Source organism: Hemiscyllium ocellatum, chromosome 16, assembly GCF_020745735.1.
Source record: "Hemiscyllium ocellatum isolate sHemOce1 chromosome 16, sHemOce1.pat.X.cur, whole genome shotgun sequence".
In the NCBI taxonomy this organism is placed as follows: Eukaryota; Metazoa; Chordata; class Chondrichthyes; order Orectolobiformes; family Hemiscylliidae; genus Hemiscyllium; species Hemiscyllium ocellatum.
In genome coordinates, this window is record NC_083416.1 from 45624159 (window position 1) to 45644645 (window position 20487).

General features: G+C 39.5%; 1 protein-coding gene across 1 annotated transcript in view; it reads left to right on the forward strand.

Annotated features, from left to right (window-relative positions):
• LOC132823399 (A disintegrin and metalloproteinase with thrombospondin motifs 2-like) overlaps window positions 1-20487 on the forward strand; it is a 235926-nt gene that overhangs the window by 49183 nt on the left and 166256 nt on the right. Inside the window, exon 3 of the mRNA XM_060837195.1 lies at window positions 14528-14687. Coding sequence (XP_060693178.1) covers window positions 14528-14687 — 160 coding nt within the window. The remainder of the gene's footprint in view (window positions 1-14527; window positions 14688-20487) is intronic.

Consider the following 20487-nt stretch of genomic DNA (forward strand, 5'->3'; position numbering starts at 1 on the left):
GGTCCAGTGACCCTTCTTCAGCATGGTGACTACACTGCTTTCTCTCCACAAATGCTGCCAGAGCTGTGGAACATCTGATTGTAAGCCTGGATCTTTGTCAGTCAGGCTGAGTATGGAAGCCTTTTCAAAATGGTAGGTGATACCCCATTAGCAGATTCCTTCCCTTGTTCTTGTTTATCATCAATCTGGACTAGTGTAGGATAAGAATGTGGGTAGCCATTGGATGACCAGATCAACTGCAACTGCTACACTAATCACAGTGGTTTGGGAAGATGGCTCACCATCATCTTCTCAAGGCAGTTGGGCTTGACAACAAGTCCAGGTCTTGCTCATGATGTTCACACCCCATGAGAAAACATAGGGCTTTGTGTAGTGTGTGGTGAGACCGCACCTAGAGTACTGTGTGCAGTTCTGTTTTCAATATTGAATAAAAGATAGGTGCACAATCCTTTATCTGAAATGCTCAGGACCAGCTGGTTTTCAGAATTCAGAAATTTTCAAATTTCAGAATAAGTGACAGCGTGATGGTGAAACTTTTAAAAATCTTACCAAAGCACTGAGTAAAAGAGGCCTTAAGACAGAATTGAGGCCTGACAGTGCTGGGCCATGCCCCACCCCCCACCACGTCGCATCTGAGTAACATGTATCGAGTGGGTGTCAACTTTGGGTTAACTGCAGTCCAAGCAACCAATTTAATGAGAGAAAAACTTAACAACAAAACCTTTAGACTTTGGAGCTTCTCGGATTTCGGAATTTTGGATAAAGGATTGTTTACTTGTACTTTGTGGTGGGATGGCGAAGCTTCAATAGATTCATTACTGGAATGAGAGGTCTGCCCTACGATGAGAATCTGTGTAAACTGGGCCTAAACTCCGCGAATAATGAGAGCTCATTGAAACATACAAGATTTTGAAATGACTTGACATATTTCTTTGGCTGGAGAATCTGCAGGGGAAGATTCTCAGAATAAAGGAAATTAAATATGCAGATGTAGAAACTCTGAAATAAAATAGAACGTGCTAGAAATGCAGAGCAGGTCAGGCAGCATTAATGAAAAGAGAAGTAGTGGGTAATAGAATTTTCCCATTGGCTGGGCTCCCGTTGCAAAGCAGAGAGTGACTGGGCCTTGACTGTTGCCAGAGCACTTGGTCACCTTTCTTAGAAGCCTGCAACTAGTGAGTTGCCAATTTACTGTCACTGTGAATGATGACCAAAGTTTGGATAACATCCAGAAGATGATGTGGTGTAAGCATGTCATCCTTCCAACTCTAAGTCCAGTCAGTCAGTCAGTGGGGATTGGATGATATGGATGAGGGAGGAAGGAGGAGGTGCCAAGGGATAGCTGTTGTTAACAGAACCTCCTCCATCAAAGTGTGACCAGATAGATTATCAAAAATGCCCTGCCTCCCAGGTTACCAGGATTTACCTGGTGTTTTATCCACCTGGCAGAAAGCATCCACAATGGCGGAAGAAAGACCTTAATTGTTGCTGGAGTGATTTAATTAGTCACTGGATGGAAATGTTATCCTTCACTTTCTCTTCCCCATTCCCCACAAAGATGGTGGGTCTAACACCTCCCCTGCCTTCCCTCCCCATTCTATTGGCTCTCTTGCCTAGAAGGAGAGCTGGTAGTCAAAGGTCCATCATTTCAGGTCAGTGACTGAGAGGGGGAGAAATGTCTTTAACTTAAAGTGTTGTGAATATTTGCTTTGAATTGTGGTTGCCCCATTGTTGAGTACATTCAAGGCTGGGATTAACGGCTAAATTCTTGATTTCTCAGAAATTTAAGGGCTTTGCAGAAAAGGCTGGAGGTGGAGTTGAGGCCAAACATCAGACATGATTGTATTGAATGGAAGGGCAGGCAAAAGAGCCATATCGTCTACTCCTGTTCTGATCTATGTTACCATTTAATATTTAAAATGGCTCCGGTACCAATGCCACGAATTTGGGGAAGAACCTGTTGCTCACTCTACTGTCCTGAAGCATGCCTTTCACATCACTAGTGTTCCTAGCATGACGTGTCAGCTTGTTCGGTTATTAAGTTCAATGAATGTGCTTGACATTAGTTGGTGGCTTCATATTTTTGTATTCTCTTCTATTTAAAGTGCTGAACATTCAAAAATTGATCACTTAATCTACCCTTTACCCAAAAAAATCATAGATTAAAAGAGACTTGAAATTACCTTTGAAATGACATAACTTAAAGCCACAGGTCACTGTTGTTCCTGCCTTAAGATTTCCTTTGAATAACTAATGCTAATTAGACTCATTCTAATGCAGTTTATTAAAACTGTTGATTATATGAAATTAATATGATATCCTGAGACTCTGCAATCTAACATAATATTTGTGTATTAGTTACCAACTCACACAGCAAAATAGTTTTAGAATGCTACTCAACCCTTTCTCTGTCATATTCTGTACATTAACATTCATCTTGTAATCAGAATATGTACTTTCCAATCTCTGTGACTTACATTGTAATCAAATACAGTATTCCAAAGTGCTGAACTTTAGCTTGGCTCAAAGAAAACTATTGGGAGAAAGAGAGGACTGCAGATGCTGGAGGGTCAGAGTCGGAAGTATGGCTCTTTGGAAAGCACAGCAGGTCAGGCATCATCTGAGGAGCAGGAGAGTCGATGTTTCGGGCACAAGTCCTTCATCAGAAACGTGATATTGTTACATGTATAGAATGGTGGAGCCAGCCAGATAGCTGAGCCTTTTCCTTCGTGGATTTGGGAGCTTGAGAATTCTGGTAAAATCTCAAACTTCTGAGGAAGGCATTTATAAGAAGCCATTTTGAACACAATAGAGAACTACAGTGCAATGTCAGATTATTATGCCACTTCTTTGAGAAATCTCATCTCGAGGTGAAAATTGATATTCAGAAAATTATGGCACATACCCAGAATTGTGATGAATGCTTTCAATGACCAAGGCTGGGAGCACAATTTGAAAACCACCCCTATGTTCCTGTCAAGCATTGTTTAATGTTGAAATTTCTATTATGCTGAGATTGAGTTTATAACATATTGTATAATTCAATGTCAGATTATTATGTCACTGTAGTTCTCTTTTTTTGTGTTCAAAATGGCTTCTTATAAATGTCTTCCTCAGAAGTTTGAGATTTTACCAGAATTCTCAAACCCCCAAACCCACGGATGATGGCTGAAAAGATATTTAGAAAATAGGTTAAGTAGTTTCATTTGTTCTTTGTTGTTCCTGGCTGTTTACTGATTATTGATTTCTAATTGATAATCTTAACATTGTAACTGATGCTTACCAGAATAGTGGAAGGAATAATTGTGAGTAGGTGCTCAGCTCACGCTGTGGCAACCAGTGCAGGTACAATGGTGCCTTTCTGGCTGGTGGTAAGACCATCAGTACTACGGAAGTCCAACTCTGCATGTGCGGCCAGCAGACTTGATAGCTAATGGGGCTCTGAAGTTATTGTCTCGAGCTCTTCAAAAGGTGATGATTATTCAATGTATTTATTTTTGCTTTTTATTCAAAACACTGAACAATTATGGTGATTAAAAGCCTCTGTCACTGGCCCAAGAATTATCGAGAGCACAGAGCTCTTCCTGGGAGAACAGGGAAGATTTTATTAATTTGTAGCAAACAACAAACATATTAATAAATAGTGCAAAATGGAACAGTGTATAGGTTTGATGCATTTCAAAGTCTTTTTAAATAACATTTGCAAAACGATACAACAAAAAAGGCTGAAAGATGGAGAGAGGTTGATAACATCACTCCCACTGAACCAGTAATCTAGAAGTTGGATCCATATCCCAGTGTAGAATCTGATGGAATGTAAATACAATTAACAAATCTAGAATTGAAGATTAGCCTCCTGACGTTGACAATGAAACTATCACCAACTGTTTTAAAAGTGTATCTGGTTCATTCGTGTCCTTTCAGGAAAGAGCATCTGTCTTTACCTAATCTGGTTTGCATGTGATTTCAGTGATGTCGTTGTCGCTTAGCTGCCCTCTGAAATGGCCCAGCAGTTCACCCAGTCGAGTGGCGATGATGGTGGCCAACAAATGCCAGTGATACCCACCTCCCATGAAATGATTAAAACATGTTTTTGAGAATTTGTACAGTAATGACTGGCAAATAAATAAAGCAGTTGGATAATAACATGATTCTGTCTTAACTTATTGCCCCAACAATGGTGATTATAGTAACAGTAACAGATAAAGCTGATAGTTGTACACTGCTGCAATGCCGTGGCAACATGAATGGTATTCTTCACTAACAGGATGCAGTTGTCAAACTAAATGCCTGTTTTGCTGACCACATAAAAGAATTACATCATGTATGATGTAAAGTATAAAGGTTGTATATCCTAGTAATGTGTTTTTTTAATCAATTTAAGTTTGCATTCGAAAACCTAATTCAGGCTTTCTCTTGCAAATGACACAATGAGTTATAACACACCAGTTGCAGTTAAAAGCATCTCTCACCTTTTGCACATGACACTTTATGTTTTTCCATTGATGCAATGCTAAATTTTCAGTTCCTAAAACAGCAATGAATTACATGAAATTTGAACCAACCACCTAATCAGATGACCTCTAAATTTTCCATAATATTGGGCATCTGAGCTCTGGCAGTGTGAAACTTGGTGCACATTGTAGGCGATCTTATTTGTTCTGCCCAGTGGCCAAAGGATCTGGCTCTTCTGGTTTCCTGTTAGACTGCTTTTTTTTGGTGACGTGTAACAAAATCAATGCTGTCTTTTGGTTGACAAACACTTTGAAAATAGCACAATTGAAAACGTCTTTCATCATAAAAGAAGCAAATTTGGTGATGAAAGTACTTGGCAACATTTTAAAAATTCTTTTTTGCTGTGATTTGGGATGCTTATATGAATTAATGCATCTTTACAGTTCTATTTGTTCATGAATATGTTAGAAATAACTAATATGTTTCTCATCATCATGTTCCCTTTGAAATTTCTTTTTGGTATCTCTTTCCATGAGCAGTTCAGCATTTGTTTGCATTGTGGGATTTGGTAGTGCTTGACATGACGGTGACCAACTGACTCCCTTTGCTGCATGTGACAAGCCACAAGCTGAAGTCCTTTAGGCCACGCATATATACAATGAGCGCCAGTGACAGTCTTATTTTCTCTGTTTTCCTCCTCGCTGTGAAATTCTTTGTAGCATATAATGTGGTCTGAAAGAAGTTTCTTCATATAAACCATATGTTTCATTTGGCAAAACATCTGTCTTTACTGGCTTAGTTTTGGAGTTTGGTTTAGATTTGTTTTTGGAAAGCAGCCAAAAATGTTTGGAGCTGGATAGCAGTTTGATTATAATTGTTTGGCTGCACAATATCATGGTGAATCACTTTTTGTGATACAAGATTTTCTAGCTCTATATTTTAGACTAACTGCTCTTTTACAAAAAGAGCCTGTTCAGGAACTCTGATATATTAAAAATAATGCTGCAATTTAGCATAAATGTGGTAGGGAAGCATTAATCTAGTGATTTGGTGAGCATGCGTGTTTGGTGTAAGCTAAGTCATAGGGAGTATAAAATGTTTATTGTTTGGTACAGTTTTTATTCAGCTGGAATTTAGAGGTCTCCTAATGTTTGATTTTCTTTTCGAAATCACACATGATGATACAACTGGTTACCATCAATCAGAATCAATACAAAGACTGGCCACAGAAATTCTGTCTGCATTTCTGTTGAAATAATTGAAAATGAGATGGATGGCTATACAGACTCTCAGAATAGTGTCATGATCCATTTGGGAAAGTGTGCTGATATTCAAATCCCACTAGATCCAGGGTCATCAGAAAGGTTAAAACTTTAATCAAAATATTCAAAAGTATCTAATTTACCTGACTGATGGATCCCCGTTAACAGTTTAAAAAAAAACAGATTTAACTACTTAATAAGAACTGCTACTTATAATAAATTTAATTAATTGTAATCATAGTCAGACAAAAATATTAATTATCAACATCACTCTGCTCCCCAACTTCTTTAATCTCTGAACATGAAGACAGACATAGCCAAACAAAGTTGGGTGTTATGTTTGAAGGAAATAGATGCTGGGGGAACATTATTCAATAGCAACAGTCCACAAGATTCGGTCAGGTATCCTTATTGTTTTGAGATCTTTTTGTTCTTTGATACTTTGTTTCCAGATAGTTTCCAATTCTTTGCAGGTGGGAGAGAATATCTCTGTCCTCAATGCTTTAGTTACTTTACATAGAGAGAAAGAGGCCTTGCCTTTTCTCCAGTCTGGAGGCTTTGGTCTCTGTGGTGTAGTTGTTGGATACTCTCTCTTTTTTTCTTCTTAGAATAACCAGTTTCAATAGGTAAAAGTTTGAGAATTGTTATTCAGAAGCAGTGACAGTTACATTCTGGTTGCTGAAAAGGAGCGTGAAACTGCAACAATTCTAACTTCATCTTAAATTTTTAGACATTAAGACACTAATAGCTTTATCTTAATTATATTTCATTTTCAAGCCTTATTTACACAATAAGCCAATTACAACATGACGTTCTGTCAGTAAGTCACTTGACCTGAACCCTTGTGACACTGGTTAGGTTCGGTTGTGGTAGCATATGTATGTGTTTAAATAAGCTGTTCAACACTCTGTTTGTCATGTAACCCTACTAGCAGCAGAAACTAATTTAACTGATATACGATATTAACTCAATCAGAAAAGCTGTTTTCTTCTTTTCCCACATTATGACACAAATTGTTTGGTTTCTTGGGCAGATAACCAGAGTTAATAATAATAAAACAGCTTATCTGATTGAGTTAATATTGTATATCAGTCATTATGCTGATGCCTTCTGGTATCCACAACTCGTCCCAATTGCTAAGGTTAAACTGATCAGCCTGCAGTTGCTGGGCTTGTCTTACACACTTTTGGAACCACATTGGCAATTCCCTCACCTTCTGGTGTACCATGTACCCTATGATGATTGGAAGGTTATAATCCGTTTCTCCAAAAATTTCAACCTTTGCTTTCTTAACTATCCATGGATGCACCTCATCTGGTCCTGGTGACTTGTCATCTTTGGCCTGCCTTTCTAATAACTCTTATATCAATTTTAAAATGTAATTATCAGAGGATAGTCTAATTTGATTTGGGTACGGTCATTAGTTATCCGACTTGCACAGTGTGATTTTCGCAATAATTAACTCACTGCAGTGAAGCTGTGTAGAGGACTCAGCTATTGACATGTGCACACTTTAGTCACTAAGGGTCTGTAAGAGAAACCTGTCAATTGTGGACCAAAATGAGTTAGAACCATATGAACTCCAGAGTCTGAGAGTGACATTGATAACTGCAAAAAAATTCTCCCTGTGCCAAACTTGTTAGCAGCAAGTGAAATAGCAGAAGAATGTTAAACCGTGAGAAAAGCAGATGTTATTAACAGTCTTGCAAAATGGAAAGTTGTGCATAATGAAAAGTGTAGTGCTAATGAAAATTCAGATTAAGTTAGTTTGTAAAAAGAGCAGCCACAAATCACTGAAAAGGGCTATTTATCTTTAAGAAATTAACTCCAAAAACCAGGTTAGTGAATAATTAAATTTACCAGTTAGCTGCAATAAGCAATGTAATGAACAAATTCTAGAGTTGGTGAATTATCAAACGTTTAATTACTGGTGGATTTCAGCATAAGTTCCAAAAAGTTTCCAAAACATTTACGTTGTAATATGTGGCTTTTGTAGATTAAAAAAGTGTGGCAATGGAAAAGCACAGCCAGTCAGGCAGCATCCGAGGAGCAGAAGTCGACGTTTCGAGCTTGAGACATCGACTGTCCTGCTCCTTGGATGCTGCCTGACCAGCTGTGCTTTTCCTGTACCATGCTTTTGGATTCTGATCTCCAGCATCTGCAGTCCTCACTTTCTTCTGGCTTATGTATCATGCCTGAATTTATTTTTGATTCATATGATTAAAGGTGTATTTGTTAGTTTGACTTGCCCTGCATCCTACAGTTCAAACCATGCCTTGCCATTTAAGTTGCTGAAGGTGTGAGCTGCTAACTTCACCCCGAAGGAAGCTGCACGTTGAGAATTTGGATAAACAGATGAATCAATGTACCTCCTTAAATCTGATTCAAGCAGTGCAAGGACTGAGAACGAGGTGTAACTTTGAGGGGATGATATTTAATGTCAGGTCAGAAAGAAAGATAAGGAGAGGGTTAAAAGGAAAATAATAAATGTTGATATTTTTAAATTTCAACAACAATCAATGCCTGAATGGGTGGAACTTTACACTTGTAATAATTAATTCAGTGCCTGAGATTAATTGACAGTTATTAACAAAATGTCACTAAAAGGGTATTAATCCTTCAAAAGATGGGAATTAACTTTCTGTAGTGTTTAGTTTGCATCTGCTGAGGAAATATAGAACTTTAACATTCACTCTGTGTTGATGATGAAGCAGACAGCAGGGTGCCACTTTTATCAAGCTCAGAACAGCAGCAGCAACTTTTTAATGTTGGCATTTAACTGTGTATCTGCTTGTTGCCTGAGGTGGTTATACAATTGTCAGGCAAGTAATAGTGAGTACAATTAGTTTGAGTTATTTGGACAGTAAAATTATGTTACATGCCCTATCAAAGAAATTGTTGCCTGATGCATCTAAAAAAAACTAGTAATTGTTTTAATTTAGATCTCTGGGCTCACTGTAATACACATGAGCCTTGGACATGAATTCTGTATCTTTGTACAGCTGACCACTTGGACAATTGACAAAAGGTGTGGTTTAGAGCTTGAATCATTAGTAGTATGTTCTGTGATAGATTGCAGGTAAATTGGATCACCATATGACAATAGGCTGAATATTGCTGTAGAGCCCAAAAGGTACAGATGTTACACCTCATTAGAATAGTTCACTGGAAATCAAGCCCTCCTATTCCCAAAGTCATCACAAAATTTAATAAGATTTTATTAAAGTATGCAAAAGCCCTACTTTACCTGGTTCTGTGGAAGAGTCACTCAACCTGAAATGACAATTGTGATTTCTGTCTACAGATGTTGCCAGATTTGCTGAGCTTTTCCAGTAATTTCTATTTTTGTCCCCAATTTACCTGTCAGGCTTGGATTAACAGAATGTACAGACCAGGTTTCTTTACTAAACAAGAACTACAGAGGAATCTCGATTATCAGATTATCAGGCAAGATCGCAAGTTTCCGATGCTTGGCTTGAGTGAAATACTGCCTGCCCGTGTCCTTTGGATAATCAAGGTTCCAAATAAATCAATTACAAATAAATAGATTCTAACCACAGGTAAACAACTATGAACTGTTGACATATAATGTACTAATTAAAGCTGTAATCCTGCCTCTAGCACATGTGTACACACGTACACACACACACACACACACACACAAAATAGTGTCATTACTTGAGAAACACTTCCATGGTATCTTTCGATAAGAATTGATGAGGGGTTCCTTTTGTTTCCCCCTAGTCATAGTGTCATAGAGGTGTACAGCACAGAAACAGACTCTTCGGTTCCACCTGTTCATGCTGAGCAGATATCCCAAAACAATCTAGTCCCACCTGCCAGCACCCAGCCCATATCCTTCCAAACCGTTTGCATTCATATACCCATCCAAATGCCTTTTAAATGTTGCAATTGTTCTAGCCTCTGCCACTCCCTCTGGCAGCTTGTTTCAACCAGGAGTTATAATACATGTTTCTATAGCTGGAACACAATTGGAAAAGGCCATTAAATAAAATTTTGACAGATCTGACTGAGGTGTCGACTTTGCCTTCCTGCCTGCCCCCCATAACTTGGCATTCATAACCCTTAATGCCCGAGCAAAAATCTAACTCAGCCTTGAATATATTCAATGACAGTCTCCACTGCTCACCCGGAAAGAGAATTCCAAAGATTAACAATCCTCAAGAATTTCCTCATCTCCATCTTAAGTGAGACACTTTTTATTTTGAAACTCTGCCCCCTCGTCCTTGATTGTCCCAGACAGCATCTTTAAATCCCGTCCCCATCAAACGACAAAGCAGTAAACAGCTCTCATTCTCCTGAATAGCATTCTTGTTCAGCAACCCCTTTATCCCAGGAATCAATAAGGTGAACTTTCTCTGAACTGCCTCCTTCAGGTTCTTTCACCTCCATTATTTCAGAAGACAGGCAACAACAGGCTCACAAATTATAAGTCTCTGACTTATTGGTTGAAAGTGTTACAACACGGGATAAACCCCTCTGCTAATTTAAACCCGACACACAGAGAAGCTTGCCTCGCACCATAATCTGTTAAATTTTGAGAGGCAAGGAACTATTCCAGATCTCATTATTTAAAGAAAAAATTAACAATTTTATTCTTTAAGTCCTAAAGAGAACAATAAACAACGACTATTTATAACCCCTTTCTCTGAAACCTATTTCTACTCCCACTCTACAGTACTGGTCTGATAAATTCCCACTTAATTTTACGGCAACTCAATTTCAAAGCCAGTTGTTGTCTTCGGATGTCGAACTTTCTCTGTAGATTTCTTGAGGTTGATTTCTTTGGCCTTTGGCTGCGCACATTTCTTAGGGAAGGTACCTTTCAGCGAGCTATTCAGCTGGCTGTTATATTGGTGCCTGGCAGCTCTTTGCTGTTCTCCCCCAACTGTTCAAAGTGTCTGATTTTATACCCCAAAACATTGGATCATTTCATTGGTTTGATGTCATCCAAAACAGTAAAATTCAAATAAAATTGATTTTGGTATCTGGGGCTTAATTCAAACTGGCTGAATTTGAATTTTTTTTAGATTACTTTAGTGTGGAAACAGGCCTTTCGGCCTAACAAGTCCACACTGACCCACCGAAGCGCAACCCATTCAAACCTATTCCCCAACATTTACCCCTTCACCCAACACTATGGGCAATTTAGCATGGCCAATTCACCTAACCTGCACATCTTTGGACCGAGGGAGGAAACTGGAGCACCCAGAGGAAACCCACACAGACACTGGGAGAATGTGCAAACTCCACACAGTCAGTCGCCTGAGACAGGAATTGAACCCGGGGTTTTGTACTGTGGTAACACAGCTCCAGCTATTTGTTACAACCAAATGTTACATTTTTAAATTTTTCAGCACACTGTATGTCTCTAGGTCCGTGCCAGCTTCCACACACTCTTAAAGGTACAGTACACACCTACACCTTCATAATAAAAACAACAGCTTGCAGCAACTGGTGGGAGAAAATAAATAGCTTTCTTTTAGCTTCAAGTATTTTCTGGAGAAAGATGGGAGGAGAGAGAAAAAAAAGACACCACCACCCCTTCCAGAGATTCAAGGACTTGTCACTATATTGTTCACACCCAAAAACTGCACAGGATCCACTTAGATAGTTGTTGGCAGGCTTGTGAACTTGTCTATCTAGAATTGGTCACAATTCCACAGACCAATCAGCAACCTGTTGCTGGCTGAATGTCACTCCAATTAAAGCCAAGTACTGTGCTGCCATCTCTTACACTTTCTCCCTCTGTTTGCAAATGATGTAATCATGACCCTCAATGAGTTTCAGTAACTTACTTCTTTGTAAAGGTATGGCTATTCCTTTCTCAGTCCTTTTGAAGCACAACAGCCCTTTTCCCAATCAAAACGAAAGTAAATAAACAAAAGTAAAATAAAAAGATGTAGACTTTACATAGGACAAAATTCCATTCATAAATTTTGACATTGTAAATATTCAAGGAACTTTTTTTCTAGCACTGGAAAATATAGCCTGCACTGCAACCTCTTGTTTTACATTGTAACAGCAGATACTGACAAAAGTAGTTATTTTTAGGTCTGGTTACAATATCCTCAAGACTACCGCTCAAATCTATTCTAACCCTTAACATTCAGGAAAACTTTACAGTTATAATAAAGGAAGTGATTCATAATAAAGCAGTTGAACATTCAGTAAATGAGTACAGTTCTATGATACATGCCAGTGTCAGTATTAAATTTGGCAAGATTGTTGCAGGTGACTATATCATGAAGTGAAAGTGTCTTTTTTATCTCATTTGCATTAAGCAAAAGGCAGTAGCTGTTATTTTCATGGAATTCCAAATGTGTTTTGTGTTTAAAAGAATGATCTGTCAAACCAACATCCATTAACAGATGATAACTGTTTCTGTTTCTTTTTAAGCAAGAACGCACTGGTCTAGAAGTACATTCTACTCTTCATCTCACTTCAGAAAAGTTTTACATGTCATGTGACTAATATTTAAAAATATGGACTAGGAAACACTGTTGGTTAGGTGATCAGGTGTCCTGTTGAATGTTATGAACTCTGTGCCGTGAACATTTTTTTCCATGATATAAATAAATGTCAAATTAGAGCACCTGGTGGAAAATCAGGCACAGGCTGGGCAAAGGATTATACCCATGTCATAGAGTCTGTCTGACTTCCCGTCTCTCAGCATGGGATTGTTCTTGTCTGTTTGCTTTATTAGACCCAAGTTTATAGAAATGTTTTACCAAAATCATTATAATCTGTTGCTAGTTATAAGAAACAGATGATTGAAGCAGTCTTGTGTAAATAAAATCGAGAGAGTCCACCTCTTGATTATTATCCTTTGAAATAAAGTTTAGAAGTGCCTATGATATCAGTAGACAATCTTTTACATCATTCATATTCCACAATCTATTGTTTAATTTCTTTTGTATAGATTAACACCTCTAATAATGTGCTTAAAAAATATTCATGTGACCAATGTAGCATGGTCATTCACTAAATGTTATCAATAATATTTTCTATTTTCCTGAGCGATAAAAATGTTCAATCATCTTCCTGTCAGATTTTGAATTCCTCATTTTTTGGAAATATTTCATTCTTTGCCCCACACTGAAGTGAATGGCAACTGATTCAGAAATACCGAATAGTGATTTGAACCTTTCTCTTGCCAATTGCCTTGTTATCACCCTCTCTCCCATTGATGATTTGTAGCCCTGTGATAGGTTTGGTAGGTGGAATACAATACCTGTCCATCCCATTTTGAGCAGCTTTCTTTCCAGGTCGCTGAACATAATTCAAATGTCAATTAACACAGAGTCATAGATTTTACAGTATGGAAACAGACCCTTCGGCCCAACTCATCCATGCTGACCAGATATCCTGACCTAATCTCGTCCCATTTGCCAGCACTTGGCCCATATCCGTCTAAACCCTTCCTATTTATATCCAGATGCCTTTTAAATGTTGTAATTGTACCAGCCTCCACCACTACTTCTGGCAGCTTATTCCATACACGTACCACCCTCTGTGTGAAAACGTTGTCCCTTAGGTCCCTTTTATATCTATCCTCTCTCACCCTGAACCTATACCTTTAAGTTCTAGACTCCCCCACCCCAGTGAAAAGACCTTGTCTGTTTATCCTATCCATGCCCCTCAAGATTTCGTAATCTTCTACGAGGTCACTGCTCAGCTGCCGACGCTCAGGAAAAACAACCCCAGCCTATTGAGCCTCTCCCTACAGCTCAAATCCTCTAACCCTGGCAACATCCTTGTAAATCTTTTCTGAACCCTTTCATCTTTCACAACGCCCTTCCTATAGGAGACCAGAATTGCACAGAGTATTCCAGAAGCGGTCAAACCAATGTCCTGTACAATCACAATATGACCCCCCAACTCCTATACTCAAGGTTTGAATGGGCGTATAGTTTTCTCCATTCATAATATTCAATATTACATTTATAGATAGCTCAGCGAGCTTTACCCAGTAAGACACAGTAAGCTGCAATTTGAGTTTGTCATTTTTAATGAGTCCTGCAGCAGGAATTCCCATTCATATTATGCATTTGAAGCAAGTTAGAAGGGTGGTTGGGAGGGGGCTGGAAAACGCAACAAAAAATTTGCCCAAAATCCAAAATTTCTTTCAGAACATGTTAATCCCTGGTAAGTAAATTTTCAGTAGCATCAGCGCTGACTCCTTTAAAATATTTTGGGCCATCGCTGCAAAAATGTGTAATTCACTTTTCCTGGTAATAACACTGATGTAATATTGGGCGTAACCACAGCTTAAATCATGACATGATTGTGCTCCAGTGAACTCCCTATATAACTACTTTATACGTCATTATGAGGCCAGTGGGTTTCAGTTTTCACAGCAAGACAAACCGAATTGCAGAATGTGATACTCCACCAGTAATAAACTCCCGAAACCCAGGAATTCAATGACAACGTCAGTCACCTTGAAACAATGATCATGGTCAAGGGCCTACTCAGCACTGGTGTTCGGTTGTAGTTTTTTTTCTGAGTAGTCAGCTTTATTGCAGTTGTCTATCAACTCTTCCAAGTCTTTTAGGGTTGACCTGTATGATAAAATGTGTTTTTGCTTTTAATGTCAGACCAAGGAATGACTGCTGCGTTATTCCTCATAAAGTATTTAACTTGTTCAGTTATTCTGAAATGATGGAAGTCCTGTGGGTATTTGAGTGGCTGAAAGCAAGCTTCCCCTGTCCAGTGGAACTGCGTAATAGCTGCATGAGCAGTTTTCTTGTATTTAAGAGTGTCTTATCTCTGGTTCTGTCACTCAGGCTGGCATGATTCGGACAGACAAGGATGAGTTCTTTATTGAACCACTGGAAAAAGACAAAGTAGATGAGGAAGAAGAAAGTGGGAGAGTCCACGTGGTCTACCGGAGGTCAGCTTCCAAGAGATCACATCCTGCGTCAATGAGTGATGTCCGTTCAGAAGGTCAGTAAACATGTGATTGTTTTCATTGATTCAAAAACTTGTCATTTTTGGAAGAGCTTGAATGAAACTAAGGTGGAAATTCCATTTAAGAAGCTTTCTATTGAAAAACAATAAAATGGAATTTTTGGATTTTATTAGAACCTACATGTTGGTTCTTCGTCAAATATTGCAATGAAATGGAAGTAATAAAGAAAAAAACATAGATTTCTGACTCTTCTTTTCTTTAAAATGCACATGGATTAAACCTACTGATTATCAAGCAATTCTGTATAAGCCTTCAGATCCACAAAACTCTTAATGCTTAGTACCCAAATCATTTAATTCTGAAAACACTATATTCAAGTGATCCTTCACAAAAGTGAATAATAATGGGTGAGATATTTATCTCCCTGGAAGAGAATGAGAAAGATAACCACATTTACAATTGAATTCTAGGATTCTTGGCAGGCAGTTGTTTTAATTACACTCACGGATTGTGGGCATCACTGACTGGTCAGCATTTATTGCTATCACTAATTGCCCAGGGCAGTTAAGAATCTAGTACACCGCTGTGGATGGAGTCACACATAGGACAGTCTGTGCATTCCTTCCTGACTTGTCATCAAATACAGCCCTTTTCTGGTCAGTTATCTACAACTTGAGGACCTCAAACTGCCACTAACCTACTTACCTGCTCTCCTGGCAGATGAGATGAATGGTTACCTTCCTGACTAAACCAGAGTAGCCTGTTGTCTCAGGTGGGAGTGATGGGGAGTGGGGTGGAGCGTACAGGGCCATTTTATCCTGACCGTGGGATAACTAGGGCCGTGAATGAAGGAAGGAAGTGAGGGGTGGTGAATTGAGCTTCCTGCCTTTAATTCAAAGCCCAACCCATCTTTTCTCCCTCTCATTGTACACCTTCAATGTGCATATTTTCCTCTCTCAACTAAAAAACCTTCTCATTTAGTCCTGACTTGCTTGGCCTGCAGCTAGTAACCGAAGGCTGCTGCCCTCCAATCAGCTGATAACTTCAGGCAAGGTGGATAGCTTGGCCATGATCTCTGATAGGCTGTAAAGCCCACTGGCCAGCACCTAAATACCTGATTGGCATTTGATATGGTGAGCTTGCTGCTGGTGGTGGTGGTTTCCTTACTGAAAGATGTTTACCTCTACATTTAGAACAGAAAAGGAAAATCATGATCTATATTTCATATCTTTATGTTTTATACACAGATATAACATTTGGTCAGCATTCATTTCAATTGTACAACTTCCAATGAAGCTGAGTTTTTTTATTGTTGAATAGATTCTGTTTAAAATAATTTATTCCTTGATTTTAGTGTGGCTTGTTCCATGATTTCACCAATTTTTGAAATGAACGGAAACGTGAGATGATTGGTAACATTTCCTTTTTTTGGCAATGGTGGACATCAGAACATTTGTAAATCCTGGAAGGAAGTGCAAAGGTTTAAAACATTTCTGTTTGTGCAAAGAAAAAAAATCTATGTATCTTGAAAATAACCAATGAATTACCTTTTGAACTACAATCGTTTTTGGTTTACAGACTGCTGTGACAGCGAGGTCCCAGAAAATTGAAGAAAATAAGCTAACAGTTAACTCCGTGTATCTTCTTTGCAAATTATGGGATGAGCTTTACATTTTCTGGGGAAGTGTCTATACCGTGGTGACACTGCAGGGGTATTCACTGACCAGAACGGGATTTGGAGTGTGGTGCTGAAGCTAAAAATGGCAATTTTCTGTTGTTCAGCCCCTTATGTAGTGCCAAGTATGACTGCTCTCAATAGGTGTGTGTAACATTGGCTGTTATTGAGGTGCATCTAATAGAATTCATGGGGGGTGATTGGTAACCTTCCCAAAATGTTCTGAAAGAGAGAAAGGATGGACAGGATAAACTGTCTGCTGCCTACTCGACTCCCCAGACCAGAGAAGGATATGCTTGGCCAATCTGAGATTTGGAGAAGGAGTTTCAGCATGTGAAGTCTGGACAGTTGATGTCACCAACATTAAATGGTGGGAATAAGAGGAATACAAAAATGTGCAAGAGTGAAATGAAATATTTTGGGGTTTATTTTGCTGGTGGAGGTTACAAATACAGGGCTGCTGGAGGGATTGAGACATATTTTGAGATATTGAGAGTCTGGCATTCAGTGTATTTTTCAAATTTATTTCTGGGATGTGGGTGTCGTTCACTAGGCCAGTATTTCTTGTCCACCCCCAGTTGCCCTGGAGAAAGTGGAAGGGAGTTGGCTTCTTGAACCACTGAATCCCTTGGGGGTGTATGTACAACCATATTGCTGTAGGGAAGGGAGTTCCAGAATTTGATCCTGTGACAATGAAGGAACGGTGATATATTTCCAAGTCATGCCAGTGAGTGGCGTGGAGGGGAACGTACAGATGGAGGTATCCCCATGTATCTGCTGCTTTTGTCCTTCAGGATGGTCACATGTTTGGAAGTGGTGTTGGAGGAGCCTTGGTACGTTCTTGCAATTCATTTGTTGATTAATGCTTGCCAAACTTTTTCATTATAATCCTACTTAGTGGTTGCAATAAATTTCGAGACTCGGTGAGGAAAATATTGAAGTGGAAGGAAACCTGTTAAAATGAACGAGTGACTGGGGCTGGGCACTGTCTATCTGTCTGGAAGCAAAGCTGTTATAGCTCTGTCAGATCAATTGGCCAGCATTGCTGCTGTGGAGCATGTGACCTTGAAATTTCAGCTTCTGATCCCATTTGGGGTCCTGAGCCCTATTCTCGGAAGCCCTATTGAAGATGGTACACGGTGCTGTCAGTGTTTTGGTGGTGATGGAATTGAATGTTGAAGATGGTGGATGGGGTATCAATCAGGCAAGTTGTTTTGTCCTGAGCTGTGTCAAACCTCTTGAGTGTTGTTGGAGCTGTACCTTTCAGGCAAGTAGCGTATTCAATCAAACTCCTGACTTTTACCTCGAAGATAATGTACAGGCATGCAATGAGTTACACAACACAATGTTCTTAGTGTGTTTTTGTTACATTCATATGGCTGGTTCAGTTAGGTTTCTGGTCAGATGTTAATGATTGTGGTAATGCCATTGAATGCCAACTGCTGATGGTTAGAGTCTCTTTTACTGGAAATTGTCACTGCCTCACACTTCTATGGTGTGAAGGCTACTTGACGCTTGTCAACCAAAATCTGCGTATTATCCAGGTCTTGCTGTGTAGGCACATACACTGTCTCAGTATCTGAGGAGTCACAAATTCTGCTGAATATTGTGCAGTCGTCAGTGAGGATTACCACTTCTGACTAATAATGGAGAAAAACCATTGATGAGGTTGATGGAGATGTTTGAGCTGAGGACATTACTTTGAAAATCTGTAGAGATGATCTGAAACTGAAATGATTGATCTCTAACCATCACGGCTATCTTCTTTTGTGACAAATATGACTGACTGCAGAGAGGTTTCCCCTGATTTGCATTGACTGCAGTTTCGCCCGAGCTCCTTCATACCACATTCTGTTAAATGTGGCCTTAATATCAAAGATAGTCATCTCACCCGACCTTTGGAATTCAGCTCCTTTGATCATGTTTGAATTAGGGCTGTAATGAGGTTGCAGAATCCAAACTGAGTGTTGGTGAGTGTATTCCTTTGTATGTGCCTTATGATAGCACTGTCAATGACCCCATTCATCACTGTGTTGATTGAGAGGAGACTGGCTCAATCATTAGCCAGGTTCGATTTTTTTTCCCTCCTCTTTTTGTGGACAATTTTCCACATTATTGGATAGAGGCCAGCGTTGTAGCTGTACTAAACATCTTGGTCAGGAGTGTAGGAACCTATGGAGCACAAATCTTCAGTACCATCACCAGAATATAGTAGCATATGGAGTGTGCAATGCCTTTAGTAGTTTTGTGATTATCATGTCGAGTGAATTGAATTGGTAGAAAACTTTCATCTGGGATGCTTGGGACCACAGACAAAGGCAGAGTTGGATCATTCAATGAATGCAATTATTACAGTCTGGTTGATCTTTAATAATATGCTTAGCCTCACCCATCATTGTGGAGGGGACATTTATGCAAGCTTATCCTCCTATCTGTTGTTTCATTGTCTACCATCATTCATCACTCCATCAAGGACATGCAGGTCCTGGGCCTCTTCCACTGCCGAACCGTTACCTGACACCTGGAGGAGGAACGCCTCCTATTCCACCTTGGGACCCTGCAACCACACGGGATAAATGTGGATTTCAACAGCTTCCTCATTTCCTCTACCCCCCATATTATCCTAGTCCCAAGCCTCCAACTTGGCACTGCCCTCTGACCTATCATCCTCTCCCTCACCTTCATCTACCTATCACCTTCCCAGCTACCTTCCCCATCCGCTTCCCATTTATCTCTCAGCACTGACCCACAAGTCTCATTCCTGATGAAAGGCTTATGCCCAAAACATCAATTCTCTAGCTCCTCAGATGCTGCCTGACCTGCTGTGCTTTTCCAGCAGGTTGTTGAATATTTTGCTCAGTCTATCATTTACTGTTTCTGTTATTTAGCATGTAAGTAGTCAATGTTTCATAGCTTCACCAGGTTGACATCTCATTTTAAGATATGCCGTAAGAGCTGCCCCGGGCATGTCCTCCTGCATTCTCATTAAAACAGTGTTGGTCTCTGGCTTGATGGCAACATAGGATGGGGAATATTTCTGGCCATAAAGTTAAAGATTGTGGTAAAATACAATTCTTCTGTTGCTGCTCATGGTCGACAGTGCCTCATCGATGCCCAGTTTTGAGTTGCTAGCCTGTTTAAAGTCTATTCCATACAGTAGGTATGAAGTAGCTCATGACATGATGGGGAACATCATTCTGTGAGACTTCATCTCCACATGGCTGTGCTATGATCACTCTCTTAACAATGCTGTCATAGATGGATGCACCTGCGTGTGGTAGATTGGTCACATAATGTGGTCACATTAATGTTCTCCTTTTGTTGGTTTCTTCACCACCTGCTGTAGACCTGTTCCAGCAGGCGCATCCTATAGGACTTAGTCATTTCAGTCAGTAGTGGTGCCACTGAGCCAATTTTGGTGATGAATATTGAAATTCCCCATTAGATTATATTGTGTACCCTTGTCTCCCTTAGAGCTCAGTGTTCTTCAGCATGGATGAATACTGATTCATTAGTGAAGATGTTGTGGGGATTACGTTAGATGTAGGTGGTTATCAGTAGGAGGTTTCCTTGGCCATGTTTTAATGGCCATGTTGAAATAAATGTTGAGGATTCCCAGGGCAACGCTTTGAAGTATTTGAAAAAACCATTCAATTGAAAGCTCGTCAAACGGCAACCATTTAATCACTGTTCATAGTCATATAAAACCCATCTGGTTCACAAAGCCCTTTAGGCAATTCCTAACTATACACTAAAGTACTGCTGGTTGTGGTGGTTCTTTCTAGCAACAGGGACAAGACATAACCAGGGATAATGATGGTGGTGTCTGGAATATTGTCCGTAAGGTATGTTTTCATGAGTATGACTGTCAGCTTGACTAGTCTGTGAGAGAGCTCTCTCAAATTTGATAATCAAACACCCAAATGATGGATAGGAATAGTTTGCAGGGTTGCCAAGGCTATGTTTGCCATTGTTGTTTCTGATGCCAATGCTGAAGCCAGAGGGTCTGGCTGATTCCTTTCCTTTGTTTAGACATTGTAGATAGTTGATACAATTAAAATGGCCAACAAGTCACTCCGAGGGTAGTTAAGAGACAAGTATATGGCTGTGGGTCTGCACTCACATGTAGGCCAGATCAGGTAATGATGGCAGATTGTCTT